The sequence below is a fragment of the Juglans microcarpa x Juglans regia genome, chromosome 3D (assembly GCF_004785595.1).
Source record: "Juglans microcarpa x Juglans regia isolate MS1-56 chromosome 3D, Jm3101_v1.0, whole genome shotgun sequence".
NCBI classification, from domain to species: Eukaryota; Viridiplantae; Streptophyta; class Magnoliopsida; order Fagales; family Juglandaceae; genus Juglans; species Juglans microcarpa x Juglans regia.
The window spans coordinates 35,215,764-35,243,038 of NC_054598.1; the positions used below are offsets into that span (position 1 = coordinate 35,215,764).

General features: G+C 34.9%; 4 protein-coding genes and 1 pseudogene across 6 annotated transcripts; 2 read left to right on the forward strand and 3 right to left on the reverse strand.

The window, feature by feature from the left end:
* Positions 1-1,437: 1,437 nt before the first annotated feature.
* On the reverse strand, positions 1,438-8,033 carry LOC121256684 (vacuolar protein sorting-associated protein 9A-like). The gene is given in 6 exon segments (XM_041157549.1): positions 1,438-2,266; positions 2,269-2,758; positions 3,244-3,423; positions 5,693-5,863; positions 6,916-7,063; positions 7,809-8,033. Coding segments are annotated over 6 exon segments (1,413 nt in total). The 5' UTR covers positions 7,901-8,033; the 3' UTR covers positions 1,438-1,934.
* Positions 8,034-9,252: 1,219 nt separating this feature from the next.
* Positions 9,253-13,903, reverse strand: LOC121256687 (beta-1,3-galactosyltransferase 7-like). Its single transcript, XM_041157552.1, has 11 exons — positions 13,691-13,903; positions 13,457-13,553; positions 13,322-13,371; positions 13,017-13,219; positions 12,843-12,906; positions 11,524-11,596; positions 11,250-11,370; positions 11,024-11,111; positions 10,779-10,904; positions 10,270-10,379; positions 9,253-9,755 (listed from the first exon to the last, which is right to left on the reverse strand). Exons 1-11 carry the CDS (start codon positions 13,780-13,782, stop codon positions 9,607-9,609), a joined length of 1,173 nt encoding a protein of 390 aa, XP_041013486.1. The 5' UTR covers positions 13,783-13,903; the 3' UTR covers positions 9,253-9,606.
* Positions 13,904-16,916: 3,013 nt separating this feature from the next.
* LOC121256689 lies at positions 16,917-26,345 on the reverse strand (annotated as a pseudogene).
* On the forward strand, positions 17,124-19,867 carry LOC121256690. Of its 3 annotated transcripts, XM_041157555.1 has the most exons (4): positions 17,168-17,265; positions 17,423-17,467; positions 18,357-18,467; positions 19,337-19,867. In XM_041157555.1, exons 3-4 carry the CDS (start codon positions 18,395-18,397, stop codon positions 19,549-19,551), a joined length of 288 nt encoding a protein of 95 aa, XP_041013489.1. In that variant the 5' UTR covers positions 17,168-17,265; positions 17,423-17,467; positions 18,357-18,394; the 3' UTR covers positions 19,552-19,867. The 3 variants fall into 3 exon arrangements, with proteins under 3 accessions (XP_041013488.1, XP_041013490.1, XP_041013489.1); XM_041157554.1 differs by lacking the exon at positions 17,423-17,467 and having other exon boundaries at positions 17,124-17,265; XM_041157556.1 differs by lacking the exon at positions 17,423-17,467 and having other exon boundaries at positions 17,146-17,265; positions 18,316-18,467.
* Positions 22,104-25,382, forward strand: LOC121256688 (eukaryotic translation initiation factor 5). The gene is made up of 2 exons (XM_041157553.1): positions 22,104-22,262; positions 23,417-25,382. The coding sequence occupies exon 2, from the start codon at positions 23,770-23,772 to the stop codon at positions 25,108-25,110; it is 1,341 nt and encodes a 446-aa protein (XP_041013487.1). The 5' UTR covers positions 22,104-22,262; positions 23,417-23,769; the 3' UTR covers positions 25,111-25,382.
* Positions 26,346-27,275: the final 930 nt, after the last annotated feature.

Below are 27,275 nucleotides of genomic sequence, written 5' to 3' on the forward strand. Positions count from 1 at the left end.
TTTCATAGTCAAAAAGAGAATGTGATTGTGAAATAATAGAAATTAAGCATAACGTAATTGACTTGATTGTAGAGTCTTCGAAACACTTATGTGATGTCTTCCGTTTGTTTTGGATAAGATCTTACGAAAAAACTCTTTATATTATTTGATAACGGACGATTATTTTTCTAGCAATGTAATACACAATCTTTATAATTTGTGTCTATAGTAATGGATGGGGATAAAGTTTTCTTAATGCAACTGGTGAAAGGGTTACTCCCTCCATGAAAGGTTGTGACAGAACCTACAAACAGGCCATGTGTATAATAGAAAGAAATATATATATATATATATATATATATATATATATATATATATAATGCATGGCATTGCAGATGCAGAAAGAAAGAACAAAATAGAAATTTCTGTGTAGGCAAGAACATGGCTGTGTTTTGACCCATATCTACTAGATCATCCACTCTTTACATTATTAAAGGTTCTTGGGCCCAAAAAAATAATAATTAAAAAAGTTGAAAGTGTATGATAACGTTGTCCTAAAGATGAAGTGGTTGTAAGTTGTAAAGCAGGAGATACGGAGGGAGATCTGCCGTCGGTTGGTCTGGCTCAGCGACAAGTAGTCAAGGTAAAAGATGAGCCACATCCATCCATAAAACACAACATAGGATAAATAGCCCCAGCTTTGCTGTCTTCTTCCCATTCCCAAGGGCCTAGATGAAAGTGTCAAATCTCTATGGTACTAACATTATTCAAACCTATAAAGCCCGCGACAACATTTTAAAAGGAAGAAGAATACGAAGCAGGCAAATATAAGGTTTTCATGTTTTTTTTTTTTTTTTTTTTATATGAAGATTGAGATACCCAATGATCCTGCAAGATATAACATGTTTGTTGTCCCGGCACTTTTCATCAATTATCAACTGCATGCTTTAAATATGTGGCTACAAGTATAGGATCCGGATCTCCTAGAATGCCCCCTTTTTTTCCTTCTAGGGATCCAAGTATATTTCAAGTTGGGACTAGGAGAGCTTTTACATTCATCACGTGAAAAATGGAAAGAAAATGGCTTGATCACAGACTTTTTTTTTTCCTTCCAAATTTAACACGTTTACAACAAGCATGTTTAAAGGGGATTGTTGGACATCTCTCTCTCTCTCTCCATAGAAGAGTCTTCCGCTCGCAGTCCTCTACCACCATCCCTTTTTTAAGGCTCACTTTATGAGCCACCATAGGCACGCGTGGATTTCTGGCGTCACCACCATGTAATTCTGCTCTTTGGCACATTTCTTTCAAAGATTGAGGTAATTTCAGATGATTTAAGTTAATTTGTGAATAATAATATTTTTTAGATTCTATTGAGATGTATTTGAATATAAATAATTTGTGATATGTGTTTAAATTTATGAATTAAGTTGAAAGAATTTAATTTTTTATAAAAAATTAAAAAAATAATAAATCTCATCAATGATTGGTTTAAAATAGAACTCACTCTAACAACCAATCACAGCCTTAGAAGGTGTAATATCTCAATCCATACTCCTACCGAGGATGACACTAGAGATCTTCAACAACTGCTACAATTTAGTCAAATTTGATGTCCCCCTTCTGCTTGCTGCGGCCTTCAAGCCTCTCCGTGTCATTTGACAATCCTCTCAGTAGACCGACCACCCACAAAAACCACCTTCACAGGCTTATTATTGGTCAACAATAATGACAGTCTATTAAAACAATAAATCATAGGACCCTCGCTACTTTTTTTGGTTCCTATTTCCCTTTTCTGCATTTCTTTTTCGCTTTGTTTTTCACTGTTTTACACTGTTCTGGCTGGTTTGGGGGGTATAATAGAGGTCCCCAGCCTTACCCCTTACTTCTGTACAGTGGGTTGCATATTCAATAAGTTACCTTGCTTAGGAAATAAGCACGTCTAAAGAGAAACATCATTGAGAAGTCTCATCATTTCCCCCACCAATAGTTGCCACTGTTTCATCCTGCGGCAACTTGGATTTAAGAATATCATCTTGTAATGGTGAGACTTTATTCGTACCATCATCTTGGTTAGTACGCTCTTTTGACTCGTCATTTGATTCTTCAGGATCTCCAGCTTCTTTAAAAGTAACTTCTTCCTGCAGTTTGTGAGTTTGTGAATTGGACAAAGGAACAGAAGCAACACCCAACCCCTTGGAAAGGCAAACGTACTTGAGGACAAGTTGTTTGTAATTATTTAGCAGCTCTTCTACGTCGTTGACTGTTAGGTCACCACAATGAGCAACAAGTAAGGATAATCCCGAAAGACTTGGCTCACCATATCCTCCTTCAAAAGCATAGTTGCTCCCTTGTTCTCCAAATCTGAGAGGGAGGGGATTTTCTTCATCAATGACGTATCTTTCGCATCCGGGACCATATTACTTTTGGATTTTGTTTCGGACGACTTGGATCGTGCTATAGAGTCCCTTTCGTTAGAAACATTCAAATATTGATGCTTAGGTTCCACAGGTTCTGCTCTAGACTGACCACCCTTATCACTTTGATCAGACTGACCATCCAAATCAGCTGAAAGCCCAGAAAGAAGTGCTCGAGCATATTCCATGTTCTTTTCAAACTCAGTTTCTTCCATTGAAAGTGCCTTTGCGTCAATATTGGAGATGAAAGACTCAGCCGACAGCATGTTCGTGAAAAAATATGCTGGTTCCGCAACTAATCGAGATTGATGCCGGTACCTTTGTATATATGACAGGTTTGAGTGCAGTTTCGGAGGGTTTGCCTGCAGGACATCGTTCATGCAATCAAATATAAAATTAAGAATGTCACATTTTAAGGGACGTTAACCAAGAGAGATATGAAGTATGGAGGCCATCATTTGCAAAGCATTATTGGTAGTAATCAAGCTTTGCATCATTACAATATCTGCACTCTCTCCCTTCCTGATCTCCCCTGGAAAAGAACAGGTGAAAGGGATGCTACCATTCATGATATCCCAAGGCATACTGCATGTCCTTTAATGTGATCTTATCACCATAATATAATAGGATTAAACAACCTGTTCCTCCTTTAGTTCTATTCATGGTCAATGATTAAACGACTTTTTTTCTTATAAAAAAGTAAATAAATAACCAAAACAAGGATACAAATTTCGTCATGAACACCATAATAGCTATATGAACCATCATAGTTCTTTAAAAAAGAAATAACAGAAACATTTCGACAATTAAATATGTAATCATGCTATATCTATATCTTGTATCTCACCTTTATAGTAACATAAATCAGGACAGGAAGAAATTCGTCAGCTCCAGGAGGGTTTTCATTCGAAGCTATAGAAGCATTAAGCAATAAGTTGCTGATAACCTTGCAACAATTAAGGATACAAACAAGCTTGTCTCTTGGTGCCTTGTACATATTGATCTTATGCAATTCTTTCTGTGCTAGCTGCCAAAACAGAATTAGAGATGCAGGTAAGACTTCAAATGAAAAGAATTAAAATACTTTTTTTATAAAAAACATACATACTACATACACACACACACAAAAACCAGTTTCACAAGATGCAATTGAGTGTGGAGGCTAACAGGAATAGAAACAGTTTTGTTAGCCTTTCAAGGTTGTTACATCCAACATTTCAAGGTTTTTCCATCATGCACTTCTTGTGAGATCATTTAAAAGTTATTGTCTCACAATTTCAAAGTGGTGGTTTAACAGTGTCGGAGACATTGTATGCAGAATTCTTGGGAGAAAAGTAAAATACATAAGATTTCACCTCTATAAAGAAAAAGATAGTTTATCTGAAATGAAGAATTGGCTATTCAGGCAATGGATTTCAACAGATTCCAATTCAATGCATGATCAACTTGCCTTACTGATAAAATTCAGCCAATGCAAGACTTGAGACATTTATTGGGACCTAGCTTTCATCCACAGCTAACAGCCCCAGAAATTAAAGGATCGATACAAAGTAAGCGATTTTGTTTAATGGGCAATGTGTGACATTCGGTATGTGGATTGTGGAGTCAACATGACTCCAAATATTGATAGAGAACTTAAATTATGAAACTTTCCTGAAGGATCATTTGTCACCCCTCAAATTTTGGATGCTATTTATAGTAATTTTTTTAAATTATTTCCTGATAGGGATGCATAAAATATCTTCTATTTTGTACGCTACTTTATTAAATTATTATAGTTGTCTTGTGTTAGAAGAATATAAGAAATGTTAGTTTAAAAGAATTATGGGTGCCTAGGAGAAGTTTACCAAAGTCAGGAGCCCTTTTAAATTAAAAAACCAGATGGTAGGAAAGAAAACAGATCTGGTTGAGGATAAATAGAAGACCGGACTGAACTGAAGAGTAGCTCACCCTGCACCCTGCACCACACCCCCCCCCCCCCCCCCCCCCCCAAAAAAAAAAAAAAAAAAAGATTTTGTCGCATAATATAACAGATTTGGAGCCACAAGAAAACTATTTATTGCCGAAAATCCTAGGGAATGTGTTTTGACAATGTTTTCAAATATTGATCAAATTTTACAATATGATGTGCTATTTACTAATTATTCAAATCATTTTTGTTCTTATGTTTTGAAACTTCTTCCTAGGTAACAATGAGGAAAAAAATGCAGGCCAAAGTCTTAAGGGGAGACATTGACCCACTGAAGAATTTAATAGGATCATAGAAGCTATTGGGATTTTCATTTAGGCTTATTTTATGGCATTATGATTTTCCTTACTTTTGGATAGTCAGATTTGTTATCTATATCATTTTAAGGTCTAACTAACCAGGGCATGACCACTTTTCCATTGAGGAATCTATGGAAGACGAAAGTTCCTCCAAAAGCAGCTTTCTTCGTTTGGACAGGTTCCCTAACTACAGACAATCTGAGGAAACATCATTTAATGGTGTTGGACTGGTGTTGCATGTGTAAGAAGGATGGGAAATCTATAGATCAACTGCTTCATCATGGGTCATGCCTTGTAGGCTGGAGGATTTTCTAGCAAGCTGGAGAGGACTCCAAGGCAATCAACAAGTGGCAGCATATGGAAGATGGCCCCTATAAGTATGTGTCGGTGCATTTGGCGGGAGAAAAATGATAGGAGCTTTGAGGATTGCGAGAGGACACTGGATGAGCATAAAGTTTTCTTCTTTAAAACCTTGTTCTTATGGGCGTGGGATTTTAAAGGACTTAGGCCTCGTTTGTTTTCAAGAAACATCTCATCTCATCTTATTTCATCTCATTTCATCATTACAACTTTTTCAAATCTCCACATAAAATAAAATAAACAATTCAACTTTTTCAAATCCCAAAACAAAAATAATATTAAAAAATATATTCTAACAATATTTTATTTAACTTTTTAACTTTAATCTCATCTCATCTCATCTCATCTCTGAAAACAAACGAGCCCTTAATGTCCATGAATTTCTACTTTTGGTTGTAATCCCTAGTTAGGTACTTCTCATGTATACATCATGAATACTTGGGCTATGCTTCCTTTTCTTATGACTAAAATTTCTTGATTACCTATAAAAAAAGGTTTAATAAAGTTCTTAGTCATGTTTGAACTTTTTAATATTTAATATCTCTAGAACTCTTTTTTTTACCAGTTAATATCTCTTAGAACTCTTAAAACCAGCGAAATTAAACATCCAATTAATGTCAATGCATTACATCCCTTAGAGAGAGAGAGATTACATAGTCTGTACTTACAAGCCATGATGTTTCATTTTGAAAGGTTGGTTTAATATCCAAGTTTTCTGGTTGAATGAATTGTTGAATCAAAGCGATCTTCTCAGAAAGTTGGTCATCAAGTTTTATGTCATTTGGATGCGAAGCAAATACACGGGGAAATAACTTCGTCATGACATACTTCTCTAGTCCCTGTAATTTAAAGAAAGCACAGCAGTAAAGAAACCAGTGTAGATAGAAGTATGATAAATAAACATCACATCTTGCAATGAGAGGGAAAAAAACAAAACCAAACAAAACAAAGAAACCAAAATGGAAATGAAAACAACAAAATTACCCAAAAGAATAATTAAAGAAATAACCAGCCGTTTGCTACTTTGACAACATAAACAAGAGTGAATACTGCATGAATGGTCTTGCAAATATTTGCACTGAAAAAAAAGGGAGAATATTAGTTGTTTGGCCAAAACCTATTGTTTTGTTTGCGGCAGAATTCACCAAATAAATAAATCTTGACCAAAATGACATCACTTTGGTTGATATCAAAATACATCTCAATGTCGCTACTCTCCCTTTTTTCTCAGGATCTCAATGATGATATTTTCCAAGTACTACAGATGAGCTTGTTTAGCATAATTATCAATCAAACGATGAGGGGGAGTTAAGAAAAAAGAATTGAGGTCAGTTCTGAACCAGTTTTTGGACTTGTCTAGCCATCAAAGTAAGATTCCTAGGGTATAAGTGTCCTAGGCCGCACTCTCTATGCTTCACCAATTGCTTGCATGTGAAGTATTAGATATAGTGGCCTTCGCATGTAATCCCTGGGGAGGAGAGAAAAATTGGGACTTTGTTGGGTCAAAACCTTTTTTAATAAGACTTCATTGGTTCAAAACTAATGATGAACTTTCAGATAATGCAATTTGTTTTATTTTTTATAGTCAGACTTGAACCTGAAGCCTAACCCAGCCTCCACTAACCCCAACACCATCTGAGCTACGGCTGAGCCTGGAATGCAATGTTAGCTTGACGGCTTTGACAGAGACTTAAATCTCCATATTTTTATGATTATGCAACCTCCTATGCACATTTATTATTGTCAGAGAAGACATCCTCACTGGCTCACTTGCCCGTACATAATGTCATTCAATATGATAGCCGTGCCGGAAAGAGCTTGTACATCACAATAATAACACAACCATGCCATAAAGAAGATAAAAATACAGTGCAACTGCCCAGAAACTCACTTCACCAGAACTGTCCAGTTCCTCCTCTGAGCAACCAGTCCAAAGTGCATGAGCCCTGAAAGCTGCTTCCATCTTGGTAAAGAACTCCTGTATTGCAGCACTGTCCTTCTCTGGATCAGGAACATTGTTTGAAAACGAGACAATAAAACTGCCACATGAAATACATCACATTCAAGACTTTGGACATAATTATTTCATAGAAGGAAAATTATTATTACCATATCCAAAAATATGCAGAAACGAAGAACCTTTTCAAGCGAAGAAATAAATTGAAAAAAGCCTTGCAAATCTTCTATGGAAAGGCTATCATGAGCTCCTATGCACTCCTCCATTATTCCACGCCTCTCTCAATTATCATTAGCCGCACGCCTACTCGATGGATAGAGAACTCAATGAAGCTCTAGAGTTAACTTGTTATTGAACAAATCAACAGCTCAGAGTTGAACATTATTGTCCTTCCACTATCAACTTTTACCGACCCATGTGCACCGATTCAACAATTCGCATGGTCTATACGATGAATGTAAGCGTGAGTTGCTTTACAAGAACTCCAAATTAATATTTGAAGGGAAAGCCCATGGCAAGGCTTTGCTACGGTGCTCTCAAGATGACAATTTCTAATTTGAAGATAGCTTAAGATACATCCCGTATCAGCCAAAACTTAGTTTCCACGATAGTCCAAATAATCTCGAGAACTTAATCAACTATAAGCAATCGACCATAAGGCCTACGGAAAGCATCACAAACTTCTAATATTTAACGAATCGTCATTCTGATTCGTTTGAACGGAAATTTTAAGGTTGAACGCATCAATAAAGGCATCAGATAAACCGGGAAAAAAATTGAACTCTTCGATTAGGAAAGGTCTTCGATCATAGAAAAAATGTAGTTACCTTTTGATCGATTTGACCAAATCAGCAGCAGAGGGTTGTTTCATGCGGTCCAGAAAGTCGTGGAGACCCAAGAACACATCTGCGTTCTCCATCCACCCGAAAACGTTCGATTGAGTCAAGATCTGAGCTTTCTGAAGAACAATTACAGATTACTCAGCCAGCTTAAAGCTCGAGACGAATAGACGAAGAAAGCAGAGTCCGTAACAAGGAAGTCGCGGCTTGGGTTTCTTTTTAAAAAATAATAATAATTTTTATTTTGTAAGGAATTGCTTAGGCCCAATCCAAGGCCTTTGTGGGAAGAGATCATTGGACCCAGCCCAATAAAAACCCACGTAGGTGATATCCATCGACATACAAATACAAAAGCAGTACATTAAGACGAATATTTCAACTCTTACTTGCTCAAATTCTGGCATAAAGATCGCAACCATCTGGCGAAGGATCGGGATTTCTTACAATTTCCTGCCTTAAACATCTTGAATAATCGTAGATAGACATATCATGTAAATTGTAATTGTATCAACCTCATGGTATTTACTGTTAAGATTTTTATTTTTATATATATATATACGGAAGGTGAGAGGTTCGAACCTGGTTCTCTCATTTGAAGACCAAACCTTATGCCATCTTATCTAAAAAAACCTTGACTTTTAACGTTAAGATTAAGGAAAATGATAAATATATTTAAGTTTTTTACAAAAAATTTATTTCTCCACATGTCAGTTATTAATGTGCAGAAAATCATGAAATTTAAAATTTAAAATTTCAATTTCAAAAGAATACTAACAAAATGAATCTTATAAGTAAAACTGAAAGTATATGTAGCACTACTCTAAGATTAATATTGATAATATATTACACTCAATACAATGAGATTCATATATTGTGTCTGTTTCTCTCCGGGTTTTAAAAGGTGTTAGAGATTGAAGTTTATAAATAATCTCAATCATCCGACCAGGTGCCCATTTGATAGGAGAATTCAATACAGCAATAGCTGCGCTGTGTTCAGAGCCATGTTACTTGGACCAGAGTTCATTTATCAAGCAAAGCATTGTGTTGTTACTTCAGTCTTATATAATGTATACTTGGCACTAATACATACAAAGAAAGATGGGTTGGAGGGTCCAATTCTAGAATAAATCCGTATTAAACCACTGAAAGAGCAAACAGCCGAACACTCCTCTGTGGTAAAAAGGCATAGACCTCTAAAATACATGTAATTGCTGACCACCTTAAAATACATGCATGTTCTTGAACACAAATAGTGAAGAAAAGAAACTAGGAATCTCATCCAACTTCAACCCAAAAGAAGTTGATGGGGATTTTCATAACAAATCATGGAAGTTCGATTTTCCATTGCATAAAATGAATGTAACATTCAGTTTTCGTTTTGCATTTAAATCAAGGTTACAATGTGAGGCTACACATGAGCATGGTGGAGATATGAAACCTAACCATGAAGTTACATTTAAATCCTAAGTCCAAACAGAACAAACAAGAATAGAATATTGAATTGTGTACTAATTTATACCTTCGCCTTCAAATCCCCACACTTTAAGGAAAAAAAAAAGTAAATTTTGAGATTTGATGACAAAAGCTTGAATGAACAACTTCCGTATAACTAAATTCACCAGCCCTTACGGGGCTGAGAAGTAATCATGGACTCGTATATCGTAGATATATGAACACTATTAACTATTTAAAATGCTCTAAACTGCTGCCAACAATGTTGCTGGACGTCATTAAAAAATCTCAGAATCCTTGTCGGCCTTGGGACGACACTCACCCCCAAGCTGATCTAAAATAAAGCACTCCAAACAGCACCATCCCCTTCGCCACACTTTGAATGAACGTACTTGATCTTCTCCACTGACTTGCAGATCCCACTACAGCTCCAATCAAATGAAGCAACACAAACATTACCTGCAGTTGCCTTCCACTCACAATCTGCAGCAATATAGCATTAATGTCAGTTAAAGAAAGAAACCACAGCCAAAAATAATGTCATACATGAATGAATTTTACTTATAGAGTGCACAGATGTCGCATAAACACGTTATGCTGACAGAGAAAGGTTTCTTCCCTTCACAAATCAAAATTAAATTAGTGATCTTTTAGCTTATCAAAAGAACAAAAGTCAGTGAATATGTAGATGATCAAGAAGTTTCTGGTCTTTACAGATTATTTAAAATGTCTATAATTTGTATCAGTCAAAGAAAACTTTCATAAAATGGGCAAAATAAGCCATATCTGGCTGCATTTGGTATTAACAATCTGAATTATCTCGTGGTGTAATGTCTAGCAGCAGTAAACATGTGTGACACCACTATATTAGTGCTTGTATATTACTTCATTTTTCTTTTATTGACTTTGTTATTCTCACATATAAAAAAGTATTTTATATATGCTCTCTAGTTCAAGACCGATAAACTGAGCCAAGACCAATAGATACATGCAGTACCTGGTGGTGTCCCACAGCACATACTGTGGTCATCAATTTGCTCAACTTCAAGACCAATAAACCATGAACCAAGTGACACGTCTTCATTGGCATACTTATGCAATATAGGCCTGCAATAAAAACCAGTACCTCTAAGATCAGCATCTATGTTTCAAAAGGAGAAGTACATAAATTTTTAAGTAAAGCCTATGACGTCCAAAAGTCGTACAGGTACCCAGAAAATATGGACCATAAACCAGTATTTTGAAAAAAAAAAAAAAAAAAAAAACAGTGCCTTATGTTTGATTTGATCCAACTCAAGGTTTTCTTAACACGAAGTTTTCGGTCAATTTCACCTAATGCACATAACTTTGAAGTCCTAATGAATTTTTCAGAATATCTTTCTGACCTAGATGAAGAACAAAGATAATGCCAACACTGAATAGAACATCTATGAAGATGAAGTCCATGGCTCTTAATAGGGTAGCTAACTGATAGCAAATTAGGCAACTTCCATATGAAAAACATACTGGTTGATGGAAATGTATATGGCTAGATCCTTTGAAATTGCATATATCTGCCCAGTTGCATGTCGGAAGTATTTATTCCCCTCTTCTCCAAATTTCCAGTACTCTGGTTCGTGATACTTGACATCTCTAGGGAACAAAGGAACTTAAAATGTTAATATAGCAATGCAGATATGAAGCAACGATTAATATATAATGAAATAGTAACAATTTCATTATAATTAACATATAAGCTCTAAGATAATTACCTTCGAGAAAGAACAGGTCCAGATTTCATACACCCAATGTAGACTCTGGGTTTTGAACGGTGACGCGCAAGAGTTGTAGCTAGCATACCTACAAAAGCAAAACATATAAGAATCAACCAAATAAATGGAGATAAAAAAAATTAAAAAAATAAAAATAAAAAAATAAAATCTCCTTTGTGTAATAATGATAAAGCATCAACAATAAAGATGCTGAGGCTGTGCATACCCAAATTGACATGGACATCATCATCCACCTTGACATAGAAGTTAGCGTCCCATTTTGCAACAGCAGTGGCAAAGAAGATTTTTGTTTTTGCCGACAACTCATGGTACCCTTCAACGTGCTCCTACAAAAATAATGGCACATATTGAAAGTTTGATACCATTTCCCTGGCAAGGTGTCTTAAATGTTGAATAGACATACAACTCAATGTGCATTTTCTTTTCTTTTTTTTATAAGTAAAAATTTATTAATACCTACTTTATGTGCATTTTCTTACCAGCCTGAGAAAGTCGTGATGCTGAGCATCTTCTGAGTCAATAGCTCGATCTAAGATGCTGTTGGATGTTGCACTGAACCCCATCATGCAGGGATAAGTCAGCTCAGTTCCATTCAAAGCAACTAATTTATATTAATTAATCTTCCAATCTCAACATACCATGTGTAATGTATCTTATGCATGCAACAAAATAGGCAAAAACTGCAATTTGTTTTCAGTAATGATGCAACATTCATATCCAGCAGGATGGATTTTGCTCTAGTTAAAGCCTGCATAATAGTTTTGAATGCTCAGATGAACCCCTTGTTAATTAAAGAAACAAGTGAGGGAAGAGCGTTGAAATATTGATGATAAAATTCAACTTGTCCCACCACTTTAGCTTTGGGACAATTATTGATTTCAACATGATATAAGGTTAATGATGATAAGTTTGAGTCTTAACTCTATTCATTACCCCTCGTTTCAATTAAAAATACTTGATGTATTAACCTCACTTATGAAGGGGGAGTCTAGCCCACTTGTGAGAGGAAGGATTGAAATATTAATAAAACACCACAGGTGAGGAGTGTTAAAAGATAAATAAATGATTAAATTCATCTATTTCTCGGTTTAAACTTTTGAAACAATTGGTAATTTTAACATATACAGAAATTTGTCACAGTAAGAACATTGAATACCATTAGCCCATTTTACACAATTCCACTATCACCGCCAGATCATTGCACACGGAGCAGAGATTTTATAAATAAGTTTTTACCACTCTTCTTAACTTTCTCTTTCAACATCTGAACCTAGATTTTACATTCTAAAACTACAATCGGTGAAGCATGTGATGCAGAGCGGGCTTGCATGGAGTTTTGACTCAAATTTGTTCCTGAAATATGTAATTATGAAGCAAACAAAAAAACTGCACCATTATTGTTGTCCATCACTTGTTTTCATCAGCAAGTTCCAGAACTGCAACTGGTCTAGTTCCATTGATCGAAAATAGGTCATATTACCTCATAAAAACATTTTCAATCATTTTTCCGCCGTTTGGTTAAGTTTTTAATTTCACATGGATTATAAATATGAAGAAAATAAATCTGAAACTTTTCAATTGAGTAAGAAATCAATATTATCAATTTTCTGAGCATGCAAGTATGCTATGAGAGTCACTTGCTTAAAACGCCCGCTTGCAGCTATTTCAAAACCATACAGATCCTACATATAACAAAATTATATGATGAACCCAACATCCAAGGCATATGTTGGGATATCTATTTAGCATATATAATAAAGCTAATGGTTACAAAAGAACCTGCAGAAGTTAATTTTACCTGTGGCCAATCATGAACCGGATCACAATTCCCTTCTCGCGCTCCAACTGGACAAGCTTTTCACCTAATCAAAACAGAAACAAAATTCTCAACAAACAAACCCGCAACAGCAGACCAAGACACAAAATGACACAACCAGACAAGTTCAAACTATAACTATTTTAATTTACCTACCTTGAGGCATCCAAGTTTCTCTGACTGAATCACGCCGCTTTCTACTACTGAAAGCGGTATTGATTCCAATAACCATGAACACTTTCTTCCTCTCATTGGACAACAAAGAGATGGCGGCAGAGCCGTCGGAGATCCCAATTTCCCGAGAACTTCGAGTCACCGATAACTCCATATTGAGAACCGATATCTGCTTATCAAGAGATCTGGGCGCGCCTCCAAAAGAACCCACAAAAGCGTCAAAATTATTCTCAAATAATCGGCTAGAAACTTGAGATGAATTATACAAAGAATTAACAGAAACTCACTGAAGTGCTTCGTGCGTTCTCTCCATTAAATCGTTATCCGGTGCCGAGTTCTGATTAAAAACCAATAAAAAACCATAAGTAAAAATTGGCAAATTCTGACTAGCAAGAAGAATCATTTGCAAACTATAAATGTACCGTTTTAGTGGTCAACTCGTCGGTGACAACCTGCAGCTCTTGTTCACGTCGACGGAGAGACATGAGCTGAATGTTGGATTCGGATGGGAGCCACGTCCTACGAAACAACGACCCGAATGAAACAACCTCATCAGCCTCGAAAAACCAACCATATCGAACAACAACGAAAAAAAAAACACGAAACAAACAAACAAAACAGAGATGTTCGGAGATGAAAGAGAAAGAGAAAGGAACCTGCCGGTGATGAGAACGCCAAGAAAGAACGAAAAGATGCAGAAAATGGGAATCCATTTGGCGGAGATTTTCTCAGTGCTCCTGTTTCTCATTCTCTGCAATGATGTTTCTGCGTATCCGGGTCGACTTGAGAGGGAGAGAGAGGGCGCGAGGAAGAAGTGCCCTTTAATGGTTGACAAGATTTGATTCTTTGTTTCGGTCTTCGTCTATAAACTTATGGCGTTGAAATGTCTAAAGCTGGGCAGTTTCTATTCTTTGTTTGATTCGACTTTCTGTCGTATTTCACGCGGGAGTTCAACGCGCGTCCACGCCAGTCACGCAACGACTCAATATTTACCATACAAATTAAATAAATAAATGACAACTAGATCGTCTCGTATTTAAACGTAGAGTTGTGACGGGTACGGTTTAATCCGATTTTAGATAAAATTTGAAATCGAATCGGTATACCAATTTTATATTTTTAATAATTGATTTCACACTAGTTATTTTTCTAAATCGATTTTTATCAATTTCGGTTTGATTTGATCCGATTTTTCAATTTTAATATACTATATTATATATTATATAATAGACATAATAGTATATTATAATATATAATACCACAGTGATAATATATTATAATAGATATTATAATTGTATTATAGACTATAATGATATATTATAGTATATTATTATATATAGTGATATAATATTAGTATAATTATTAAGACAATAGACAATAGTGATATAAGATTTTAAATTTTAATATTATATGAATTAGTAATTTATCATATAATACAAAACTATTTTATATATAATTATATATTATATATAAAAATTATATACAATATAAAAAATTATAATATATATATGAACTGGTCCGGTCCGGTTTTAGAAAAAGAAAAACCAGAACTGGACCGATTTTGATCGATTTTAAGAAAAATAAAACCGGTACTAGACTGAACCAAACTCGATACTGGACCAAAGCCACCGGTTCGGTCCGGTCCGGTCCGTTTAACAGTTTACCATTTTTTTTTTTTTTTGCAACCCTATTTAAATGGGATAAATAATTTTTTTATCCTTATTAATAGATTTTAGATTATAAACTAATGAAATTTATATATTGCATTTTTTAATTATCTAAAAAGAAATATTACAGTTACTAATAAATTTCATAAAGTGAACTAATAAACTGACATAAGTTTATGTGATACGTTGAATCTATTTATAATAAAAGTAATTTTATAATCTAACATACAATATCAATTCACATCAGTTTGTATGTTTATTTTTATTAAAAAAAATATGATTAAAACAATTCTCTTATTTAAAATTACTTAATTTCCATCCCAACGCTAAAATGTGTAGTCTATCTAAATATATATATATATATATATATTTTATAAGAACAATCATCTTTAGTCGAGATCAACAATTACAGACATTTGTCAAGTCAAATGACTTGAGGAAGAAAGTCTGAAATACAATTTCACTACATCTCAATATTATCAACCCTCTAAGCATTACGGACAAGCGTATAAGCTGTCATATTCCCCTCCCTATACACATGATTTAAAGAGCAGCTACCAAAACAACATTTCAGCCTCTGTACTTTTGCAAACAGAATTCCAAGGATGGTGTCCACCATATTATTTTGTTGTAAAATTGCACTAACAACAAACAATAACTTTCAACTAGTATATTTGAAGTACCCATAGTGGAACACAATTGAAGACCATGGAAAACTGCCAACAGTTCAATAGCCTCTGGATCTTCAATTTACTTTCAATTTTACTAGCAGTCATTGCCACATTTCCTAATGCATCTCTAAGAATGACTCCTACCCCAGCTTTTTGAAGATCGCCCATTTGTGTTGAGCTTGAGCACGCCAGCTCAACACAAATAAAGAAAATAAAGAAAATATCCCTTTCACCTAGAGTGGCTACTAAAAAAACTACTGGCTAGTTTTGTTTTGTTTTTTATTTAATGGTTAAAGAAGTATTTTTTAATGACTCTATAATTTTTTTTTAAGTATTTAAAAAATTTTTTAAAAAAATTACAACGTTGGGTGAGAATTCTCAATATAGCAGCTCCCTAAAAATAAAGAATAATATTATTTTTAAATAATATGACCTAAATCGTCTACTTTCCTCGAAAATATGATTTAACTTGCTTCCTAAAACTTGACAAGTGATCTGTGAATGTGGTAAAAGTAGCAACCTGATGTGCTTAATAGGATAACAATAAGCTTATTACTCTTCTACAACCATTTTATTATTCTGTAATGTATTTGAATTTTTTTTTTTATTTTTTAAGTATTTTTTAAACATCCTTAATCATTAAAATGTCCGGTCTATTTAAGTACGTTTAAATGTTAAGATCATTTCAGATCATCTGTAAATAATAATGAAATAATTTATGAATAGTTTATAAATAATAATCAACTGTTTGTAAATAATAATGAAACAGCTTGAGGTAGTCTCAACAACCAAACACAAACTTAATTATCTCGATCTGAATAAAGATGGAGTCATATATATTATTTGTCACGTTGAGATAACAAAAGGAGATAGCCCTCTTTGGATTGGAACTCACCTCACCTCAACTTATCTTATCATTACAATTTTTTTAAATTTTTACACAAAATATAATAAACAATTTAATTTTTTCAAATTTTAAAATAATAATAATATTAAAAAATATTATTCTAATAATATTTTATTCTATTATTTATAAATCATCTCAACTCATCTCTAAATTCAAAAGGGCCTAAAGATAAAAAATAAAATAAAAAAAAAAAAAATTGTTCAATATACACAAAAATCTATAAAACCTTTTCATCTAAAGTACGCATGAAATCATATAATTTTGAGAGCTGCTATATAGCATCCACTGTAGTGGGTGCACACAATGCACTCACTACATGGATGCTTTTGATCCATGTATTTTTTTTCACTAGACGGCTTCTCTCGTCTCTCTCATCCCTCCCATCATCTCTCTCATCGTTTCTCTCTCTCATCTCAATACTCTCTCTCATTAGATCTCTCTCATCCTCTCTCTCTCCTCGACTCTCTCTCATCAGAACAACTCTCTCTCTCATCTCGGGCTCTCTCTCTCCTCGACTCTCTCTCATCTTGGGCTCTCTCTCTCCTCGACTCTCTCTCTCTCATCTCTGCTCTCTCTCAGCTCGAGCTCTCTCTCTCATCTCGGGCTCTCTCATCGTCACTCTCTCTCTCTCATCTCCGCTCTCTCTCTCATCGTCGATCTCTCTCTCATAAACTCTCTCAGTCTACAGTAATTTTAAATTTAAAAGATAAATATTATAGGATGTTTTTATCATTTGACTTATGCCACGTAGGGTATGCAGCGGCTGCACCCAGTACAGTGGCTTCTCCCCATAGTTCAAAAATTTTATAAATTTGTTTGGATAAATTTAACAGTTTTGGAGGAATAAGGGCAAAACTGAAAATTACGGCCAAACAATTGGCAAAATGCTGCAGACCTTGCCCTAAGCCAGAATTCTTTTAGGTCCTCCACTTTGCTTCTGTAGCCCGAGTCTTCTTCCTAAACTCTATCTTCGATCGCCTCACAAGGTAACACTACTCCTCTTCTATTTCTTTCTCTTGTAAAGTATCTTCTGCTTCCCTTAGTTTTCCCCTGTGAATATGTTCCTTTTCCCGAACTTTCGCTGTCAATTTTTTGATTTCGTTGGTTGTGAGTATTAGCTAATATTGGATTTCGGTCGCACAGGCCGTTTGCTCTATCGGATTTCAAATATTATATTCTTCGGTTAAGGTTATTGTATCTAGACAGGAATTATTTAATATTTTTCCTTTTCCCTATATATTCTTATATTTGTTGTGTTTAGTAATTTCTGCTCGATTTAGAATTTTCTGTTTTCTTTGTTAATTCCGAGTGAGACTTTGATCTCTTTCATGCTTCGTTCTTTTTATTAAAGCAAAACCACTAAAATAGCTGGTATTTTGATATGAAGTTTCCTTGTCAATTTGAATTTTGTTGTTATCTATATTCTTAGCAACCAAACAGAGGATTAGACTGTCTTGTTTCACGGCTACCTAAGCTTTAGTTTGGAGCAGTTGCAAACTTTTCCTCTAAATGTGAAACTAGAGAATGGGAGGAGGAGCGGTTGTGGTTGTTGTTGTGAAGAAATTATTTCTTTCTTGTTTGAGGAATTTCACAGTTTACATTGAATTTCACAATTATCCCTGTTTGGATTTAATTCCCTCACTGAATTTAAATTTTCACAGATCTCATCTTTGGCATTACTTTTTTTTTTTTTATAAGTATCTTTGGCATTACTGGAACAAAAGCATAGTCTCTTAACTCATGAATAAGAATCACTCAATTTTTTTACTAGTTTCGAGGAACTTATTGGAGTTGACAAAAGTTGTCTAATACTTCCTGTGTATCTGGGCTATGCCTTTTACGCTTTTTGTTACAAAAAAAGCAGCTGTCTATTACCATATTAGATGCTTGAGCACGTATTCAATTTGCATGATAACCCCTGCTTCTAGATTTGACATTTCCTTTTGTTGTGGATGGGCACACAAACACACACACACGGAGAGAAGCATGATATTTTTTCTTGGTGGTTAAATTTATTTCTGATGTATCTATTGAAGGCATAAGAGGAATCTAAATGACTCAACTGATGTTTGAGCAGGCAAGTAAGAAGCAAGAGCTTATTCATTTCCTGCCACCATGTCCTTGAACAAAGGAATGAGGTCCTGTGCAAAGTTGTTGATGTCCTCAGAAGCATTTCTGTCGAAATCAGGTTAGTTTGATGCACTTTTTTTTCCCTTCTAAAGCATCTGGTATTCCCCTCTTCCCCATGCAATTTGTGGCACCTGCCTCTTATGTTATGGTAAGTACATGCATAATATTATACTTGAGATGGCAATATTTGAAAGGTAAAAAACTATAAGTTATTCACATTTTCATTTTTCATGAGGCTTATATATATCAAGGGTTTAAATAATGCTAGTTAATCAGAACCAGAAATAAATTTCCTTGAAATCCCGTATGCTTTCATGGTTTGTAGAAATGTTAATGTGCAAACACATTCTTCATGGTGAGGCAAAACTGAGGTCTAAAAGATGCATGCTTGCTGGTTTCTTGAAATGTTTTTGCAAAATCATACAATTTCGGTATTGCACCTATGATGTTCATGATAAGTCTTGAGTTTATTAAGTGTCTACAAGTTAAGAGATACTAGCCACTTCCAGTAATATATGCTTCAAATTTCTATTTATTCCTGATGTTTTAAAACTTTTGATCCAAGACTGATGCAAGTTTAGTCAGCGATTCTGAATTTTGTGAAGCTATCATTTGGAGTTTTCTTAAAAAGATTTGAAATTTTTCCCCGTCATAAAAAAGAAAAAGTAAAAGGATTTGAAACCATGGTGTTAGAGAATTGAATATAAAAGAAATATTAATTGTGGTATGATATGATAGACTTTACTTCATTTAACTTGCAATCTATTGTGGATTGTTGTGTCAAGTTTGCCCAAATTCCAGATCTCTGGATTTTCTTTTTGTTTGTTGGAAAGATATCTTGGTTTTCATGGCTTGTTGTCAAATATCAAACTCTGACTGCTTGCCCAAGTCCCTAAACAAGAATAATGACCTCTTTTTTCCTACCAGCAAAGAGGGGGTTTCACTCGACTGAGGTGAAGAGAATGGGAGGACATGGTCATGATGAGCCTTACTATCTGCATGCCAAACACATGTATAACTTGGACAGGATGAAACACCAGAAGTTGACAATGAGCCTTGCTGTGTTAACTGCCTTCAGCATTGGTGTGGCTGTCCCAGTTTATGCTGTTATATTCCAGCAAAGGAAAACAGCTTCTGGTTGAGTATCCTGCTTTCTTACAGCAATAAGATTATGCAGTATTCCTGTCATTTGGCTTGGTTTCGTTTTGTGTTTGGAAATTGTCACATTGCTTCTTGTTCCATCACTCAGTGGATGACCGTTTTCCATGTGAATTACATGGCCGTAGACCATTCTGCTTATTTCTGTTGATCACATGATGTGGATGTTTTCATCACCTATCACTTCCATTAATTCTCATCTTAATCACCCCTTCTGTATTTCAGGGTGCCTCCTAGTAAAGAGAAGGTACATTTGCTATTCAATATAAAACATGAATAAATGTTCTAGACTTTGGGACATTTGCCCTTCCAAACTATAATGTTTTTTAGTTGCTTTTCAGACAATCAAACATGATTTCACGCTCCAAATTATCACTTTTTGACAGTTTGTAACGTGTATCTTATTTTTCAGCAATCTCAAGTGTCGAGTATAAATCGAGGGTGCAATCATTAAAGGTAATAGTAATAGTTTGTGATGCAAATTGATCATTTTGGATGCAGGTTAAAAAAAATCACCTTAAAATTAGAGTTGAAGCATGACATACGTGACAATAAAGTATAACTTCATCATTGCTAAATCTGAAAGTTTGTATGAAGATATTTCTTTCTTTCTTTCTTTTTCTCCTCCTTGTATTCCAATATTGCACTTACGTCATGATCATATAAATATAATTTTCACAAAAACCCCATTGAAGACGAAAACTAATGGAATATTTTGAAGCTTATACCAACAGAAGGTCAAGAGAAGAAAACTTTGTACTTTCTGCCTTTTGTCAAGAAAAGCATCTTCAAAACCTTTTGGATTATAGAGTAATTTTGGTCAACAACCTCAAAATATATTTTCAGATTTAAATTTATTTATGGTAGATTTTTTTAATTACTAATAAATATTATTTTTTATTAATATATTCATAATTATTACCTAATAATTATTCAATGGTTTTCAATTATTGGTGGCACTTAGCCTTTTATTAAATTCTAAAATGTCAAAACTATCTTCTCTCATTTTACTATCAAAACATACATTTGTTTACGAATCATCTTATCTCATCTTAAATAAAAAATTTTACTATTATTTAAAATATATTATATCATCTCATCTTATCTGAATAACATAACCAAATAGGACCAACAAAATGCACGAAAAATTGTAGATTTTCCTTTTCCTTTTTTTTTTCTTTTTTTTTCCAATCAATTATATTAACAACCACACTATTTATTGTTTCTTATTTTTCATATATATATATATTAAAATAAATTATATGATTGGTAGTTGAACATGTTTCATAATTATCGTGGCAGGTGCTCGAGCTTATATAGCCATTTTATTTTTTCCGAGTGATCAGATAGCTTATTTTATGCAAAAGCAATTCAATTACATCGATGACACATGGCACATGCAAGTTGCTTCGACACGCCAGGTCTTGTCGGAGAATTGCGTCTGAAAATACTCATTGTCCAGTGAACGTAGAGTTTATCTCCATTCTTGAGGTTTCTAATCCTCCAACTTGCATGATATGAATCATAACAAAAAAACAACAGAAATAGTCATGATCAAAGACAAAACTAGAAATTGAAATGTGAATCCTTGGCCTATAAAATTAATTAAAATTTTTATAAATTAACACGATTTGCCATTAAATGAAATAACTTTTATAATATATACATTTTTTAAATCAAACATTTCTAAATTAAAATAAAAAGAAAAAGAACATAGGAGAATTAATAAAGATGTTCAAATTCCGCCATAATCAATAATTTATTTTTTATAAGAATTAATATGTGGTTACGAGAAAATGATATAAATATAATTATTCTTTACGCAACTCTATTTTAAATAAAATATATTTTTATAAAATAACATTATTTTACATAAATAATTTCGAATTAAAACAAACTATAGATTGTACATGTTCATTCTAAAAGAAAGAAATAATTTGTACAAGTTTTAAATAGATAAATCGTTGCAAGCGTTTGTAAAAAAATAGATCTCACATTAAAAAAAATGTAAATAAAACTATTATTTATTAGTAAAATTCAATTTTAAAAAAAAAATTGTATGAAATTTATATATTTAGAGCTTATTTATAATATTACTCTTTATAATATTAAAATTTATTTTTAATAGAATTGCGTGATTTATTAATCGCTGAGTTATAAAATAGTTTAGATTTAAAAAATCTTTTGATTTTGATTTGGGGATAAAGTTGTAATTTTACCCAAAAACACGACGTGGTACGACTGTGACCTTCGATGGATTACCTCTTTTTAATGTTTTTATACCTTTTCCCTGTCGGTTTCGTACCCTTATCTCTCCAACGTCAAGAAATGAATTTAAATTCTCAAACATGAAAAAAAAATATAAAAAAATAAATAATACATATTTATAGAAAAAGTAATTTCTAGACAAGGACAAAACAGTAAAATCACGATGAGATTGACGATAGGCGATGTGATATATCCCACGACAGGTCAGTTTTATGATAAAATATTAAAATTTTCAAGGAGCTGAGTTTGCCCTAAGCGATGACGTGTAGGGTTTTCTGTTCCTCACCGAGCCCTGAGGCATCCTATATAAATACCGTGCTCCTCTCCTTTTGTCAAATATTACCACCCAGCTCTTAGCGAAGCCTCGAGACATCTTCGTTTCCTTCCTCGCCTCTCTGACTCTCTCTCTCTCTCATCACATTTGGAGGTAACAACTCCCATCTTTCTCATCGTCTTCTGTATTATTTTCTGGAAAATTTCTTTACGTTTTGTTTTCTTCTTTGAGTTTGCGTTGCATCGTTGTTGATTTTTATCGCTAATAGCTGGTGGTTTTATTTTTATTGTGGTTGATCTCGATGGTATTTGTTTGATCGGAGATCAAATGTCTCTTTTTTCAATAAAAAGCTTGTTTCTATAGTGGATTCGTCTAGATCTGTCTGGCTCTTTTTTTTTTTCCTTCTATTTTTTGGTCGTCAGTGTTCTGATCTAAATCTTGGATAGTTGACGATTGTTTTCTGCTTGACTTGGATCTAAAGTTTATACTAATTGATAATAAAATTTATTATCCATCAAACAAATTCCCCGTTATTGACAACTCTCGGATTCAGTTTAGTAATTGTTCTTTAAGAAAAAAAATAAAGTTCTTTCTCCGATCTATGAAATTTATGTTGCATAGGTTTGATCAATTTAAATATGAATTACACCCACCGATTCATTTCTTTTTCTTTTTCCTTTTTTACAAGTATTAGTTCTTTGTTATTTATACTTCAGATTATTTATTTTTACTTTATTATGACGCGATGTCTGATATTTTCGGATTCCTTGCTTTTACTCTTACGTTTAGTGATTTTTATTTTGTATTTTTGTATTTTTATTTTTATGCTAATGAAATTGAATCTTTATTCTACAAGTCAAGGGTTTGACTTGTAATTCGAAGCTGGTTATCGATTTTAGTGCTTAGTTCATTATACAACCCTTTGCCTCCATCGGTACTTTGGGCCTTAAACCTATAGACATTAGCACAGGACGTTTACTTTCAGATTTGAGGTTTAGGATTAGGTTACATGGTTTCTATTTCTGCTTTCAATGAACTGGTGTTCCTTTAATAATATAAAGTCCCAAATAACGTCTATCTGGACTTCGCTAATGAATTGTCTGTTCAGAGTTTTAGTTCTTAAACTACATATAAATTAGAATTTAACTAATAGTTTTTTACTTAATGACTTAAATTTTCTAGCGAGCCAAAAAAAAAAAAGAGGCAAGTGCTGGCTGAAATCCTTGTCTAGGCTGGTTTAGAAGTTTTTATGTTTGTAACCTTAATCAGAATCGCCTAATCATTCTAAACTCTGTTATTTGTTTCAGGAAGTTGGCAGTTTTGTCTGCTCTGCAGCTCGTCAAAGTGGAGGGCGTTAAGTTTGAAGCTTCTTTTATGTCTGAACGGGCTACTCTCTTCTTGTCATCAATTGGTTTGCTTGGGGGATACTGTCCTAAGTCTAGAAAAAAGAACAGACATAGTGCTGCTAAAGTTGGATGCATGCATCTTGGCTTAGTGGAAGGCTACAGGGCTCACTGTCTGGGTTGCCAGTTTATTTGTCCGTTTCCAATCACAAGAAATTTTACCAGTACAAGGAGTATCTCTGATCGCTAGAAGAGAGTTCTGACTTGTACATCTTCTAAGAACCGTAGTCCAGCAGTCTGACACCGCTATTAACAAGATGGCATTACAAAACATTGGTGCTTCAAACCGCGATGATGCCTTCTACAGGTATAAGATGCCGAAAATGGTAACTAAGATTGAAGGTAGAGGAAATGGCATCAAGACTAATGTGGTTAACATGGTTGAGATAGCAAAGGCCCTGGCTAGACCTGCTTCTTACACTACAAAGTACTTTGGATGTGAGCTTGGTGCACAATCCAAATTTGATGAGAAGACTGGAACTTCCCTCGTCAATGGTGCTCATGACACTGCAAAGCTTGCTGCGCTTCTTGAAAACTTCATTAAGAAATATGTTCAGTGCTATGGCTGTGGGAACCCAGAAACTGAGATAGTGATCACTAAAACACAGATGATCACCCTTAAATGTGCTGCATGTGGATTTCTTTCAGATGTTGATATGAGGGACAAGCTTACCACTTTTATTCTCAAGAACCCACCTGAACAGAAGAAGTCATCAAAAGACAAGAAGGCAATGAGAAGGGCTGAGAAGGAGCGGCTTAAGGAAGGAGAGGCTGCTGATGAGGAGCAGAAGAAGCTAAAAAAGGAGGCAGTGAAGAAGAAAGGCAGCTCTACAAGTGCAAAGGATGTTGCTTCCAAAACTTTGACGAAGAAAAGAAGCAACAGCTCTGATGAGGATCACTCCCCAGCTCGCAGTCATGCTGATGAAAATGAACCACCAGCCGATGATGATGATGAAGATGTCCAATGGCAGACGGACACTTCATTGGAGGCAGCTCGGCAGCGCATCCAAGAGCAATTGAGTGCCGTTACTGCTGATATGGTCATGCTTTCTACCAATGAAGAGAAGCAAAAGTCTGCAAAGAAGTCTCCAGGACGGGAAGAGAAAAATCAGGTTAATGGACTCAGCAACGGTCATACTAGTGCCCATGGGAACCTTGTTGATGAGATAAGGGAACACCTGAACAAGGGTTCTTCCCCTAGTCAGCTGAAATCCTTTTTGGGTTCTCTTTCCGGGACTTACCAAGAAATCATGGATGCTCTATTTGAAGCTCTCTTTATGGGCTTCGACAAGGGGTTTGCAAAAGAGGTGGCCAAAAAGAAGAACTATCTGGCAGCAGCCACTCAAGAGGAGGGATCTCAGATGGTTCTGTTGCGCGCTATAGAGTCTTTCTCTGGGAAGGCAAGCACCAAGGCTGTTAAGGAGTTGGGCTTGGTTCTGAAAGAGCTTTATGACCATGAAGTGCTGGAGGAGTCCTCTATTCTAGAGTGGTACCAGCAGGGATTGGGTGGTGGCAATAAAACCTCCCAAATTTGGAAGAATCTGAAGCCCTTCATCGAGTGGCTTCAGAATGCCGAGTCCGAATCAGAAGAGGAGTGATTCTGAAGGTTCCCTCTTTGCTTATACTGCTGCTACTGCTATATCCCTATATAAATAAAAGATGGTTTGGTTAGTTTTACTGATTTGGAGTCATTAAAATGGGACTGGCTTTTCTGAGCCCCTTTCATCTGCCCAATGTTATGCTCCTCCTGTTGTTGCGTTTTTGCTTATTAGCGTTTTGCTTCCAACGTGCAGTTGTTTGGTTTGGTTTGGTTTGACTTCGTGACTATGAATGCTTGTATCGTGTGTTAAATAAAGTCAGCTGTTTTTGTGAGTTTGGTTTTTTCAATTGTTTATATTTTTCTGCGTGGATTTGGTTATGAGGAAATGCTATTTACTTTTCATCTTTGATTTTTAAGTAATTGACATATAAATGTTTCTAAGGCTTTTTAAAATGGATCTATGTACGCACCAGCCTAATGATCCTCTCACCTTTTGATTATTTGCAAGAAAAATGTAAGAATTAAATGTTTTGCAAATTATATTTTGTCATTAAATAATGTAGAAGGTTAATTACTTATCCATTGTGCCAATGAAATCAGAAAAAAGGGGCCGCGAGCACCTGCAGTCATGGCATGCAATCTGCTTTTCTCGTTTAAAGCCTCCCAACAAACCTGGCTTTTGAGGTTGATCTAGGATAGTTAAATGCTCGCAAGTCCCTACGTTATTAGGCAGGCATGTAAAACATCATGATTCAAGCATATGCTAATCTATAAATTGACTGTAGCACCTCTCTTATGAGTTTATTGTTATGCCCAAGCTGTAGCACTTCTCTTTTGACTTTACCAAATACAACATACTTCCCATCCAGCCATGTTTTCTTCTGGGCGCAGATAAAGAACTAAGAGCCATTGGTTTTTTTTTTTTTTGAAAAGAGAACCATTGGTGTTAGGTCCTGCATTAGCCATAGATAAAACCCCTGACCCTGTATGTTTCATTTTGAAGTTTTCATCCTCAAATTTATGGCCATAAATTGACTCTCCTCCGCTACCATTTCATTTTCCCCTTTGTAAAATCCCCACCCTGGCACATGCAATTTGGAATAATCCGGTGAAATGCCGACCCCTTGTAGTGTAATGGCTTCCCAGAACTTCCGATTCTCTTCTCCCCAAGTGCAAAGGGCACGGAAATTTTCAGCAATTTTTGGGATAACATCAGCAAATAGCTCCAATTACGACTCAGCCAGCTTTCATCTTTCCAATTAGAATGTCAAAGAAAACCTTTGGGTTTGACATTTTTGTCTATTAAATCCAAAGGGGTTCCAGCAAGAATCAGATTTCACATAACAGGCCTGTGCAAAGTTGAAAGCATACAAGCATTTCTATTCTAAAGACACTAGAACTTCAAACAATTTAAAGGCTTTCTTTTAAATCGTACCAAATAATCTCCAAAAAGCACCATCAAGGAGTACTCACATAAGTTATAAGCATGCTTTTGTTTACATAATCTAAATGGCAAATTCTCATTCAGTCAAGAGGTTGATTTATAATATAATATATGCAAGCTTTATATCATCAACTCAATAGATAGATCTACTAACACAGAAAAGTGAAGCTCTTCACATGATCCTCTTAATTCAAGTACTTTATCAAGCTCTGCATATTTTCCTCTTAGTCCGTATTAAAATACTTGTCATTCAGAAAAACCAGTTCTCAAGATTTGACATCAATAACGTTCCTATCGTCCTCTTATCTAAATACTTATATCTTGATATGAAACATTCAGTTGCGCAGAAAAGATGTTTTGATCCATAAATTTCAACTCTGTCCAACTATACAAGAACACTGCACAAACAGTGTGAGATGGAGTGCCCGTTGTGCTGATACGTTAATGCCATGCGTTATGCCTCAAAATTGAAGTGGCTAAAGGCCACTTCATGGGGCTTAAAAGCTGTCCTTAAAGCTAGTTGTGAATGGTGCACTGGGAGGGCTATATATAGCCCCTCCACAGCTGGTTCCCAAACCATTCATGAAATGCACAGAAAAATCTCTCTGTTTTTCATTCTCTCTTGAGTAAACATTTAGGCTGTGATTTTTTTAAGTGTTACTCTAATTCATTCTACGTAGTACACTTCATCATCAAGAGGAGACGCTTGAGGCTTGCTCAAATTTTGGCTAGGCTGGATAAACTTGTGGAGCAACTCGAAAAGTTGTGCTTGAGGTATT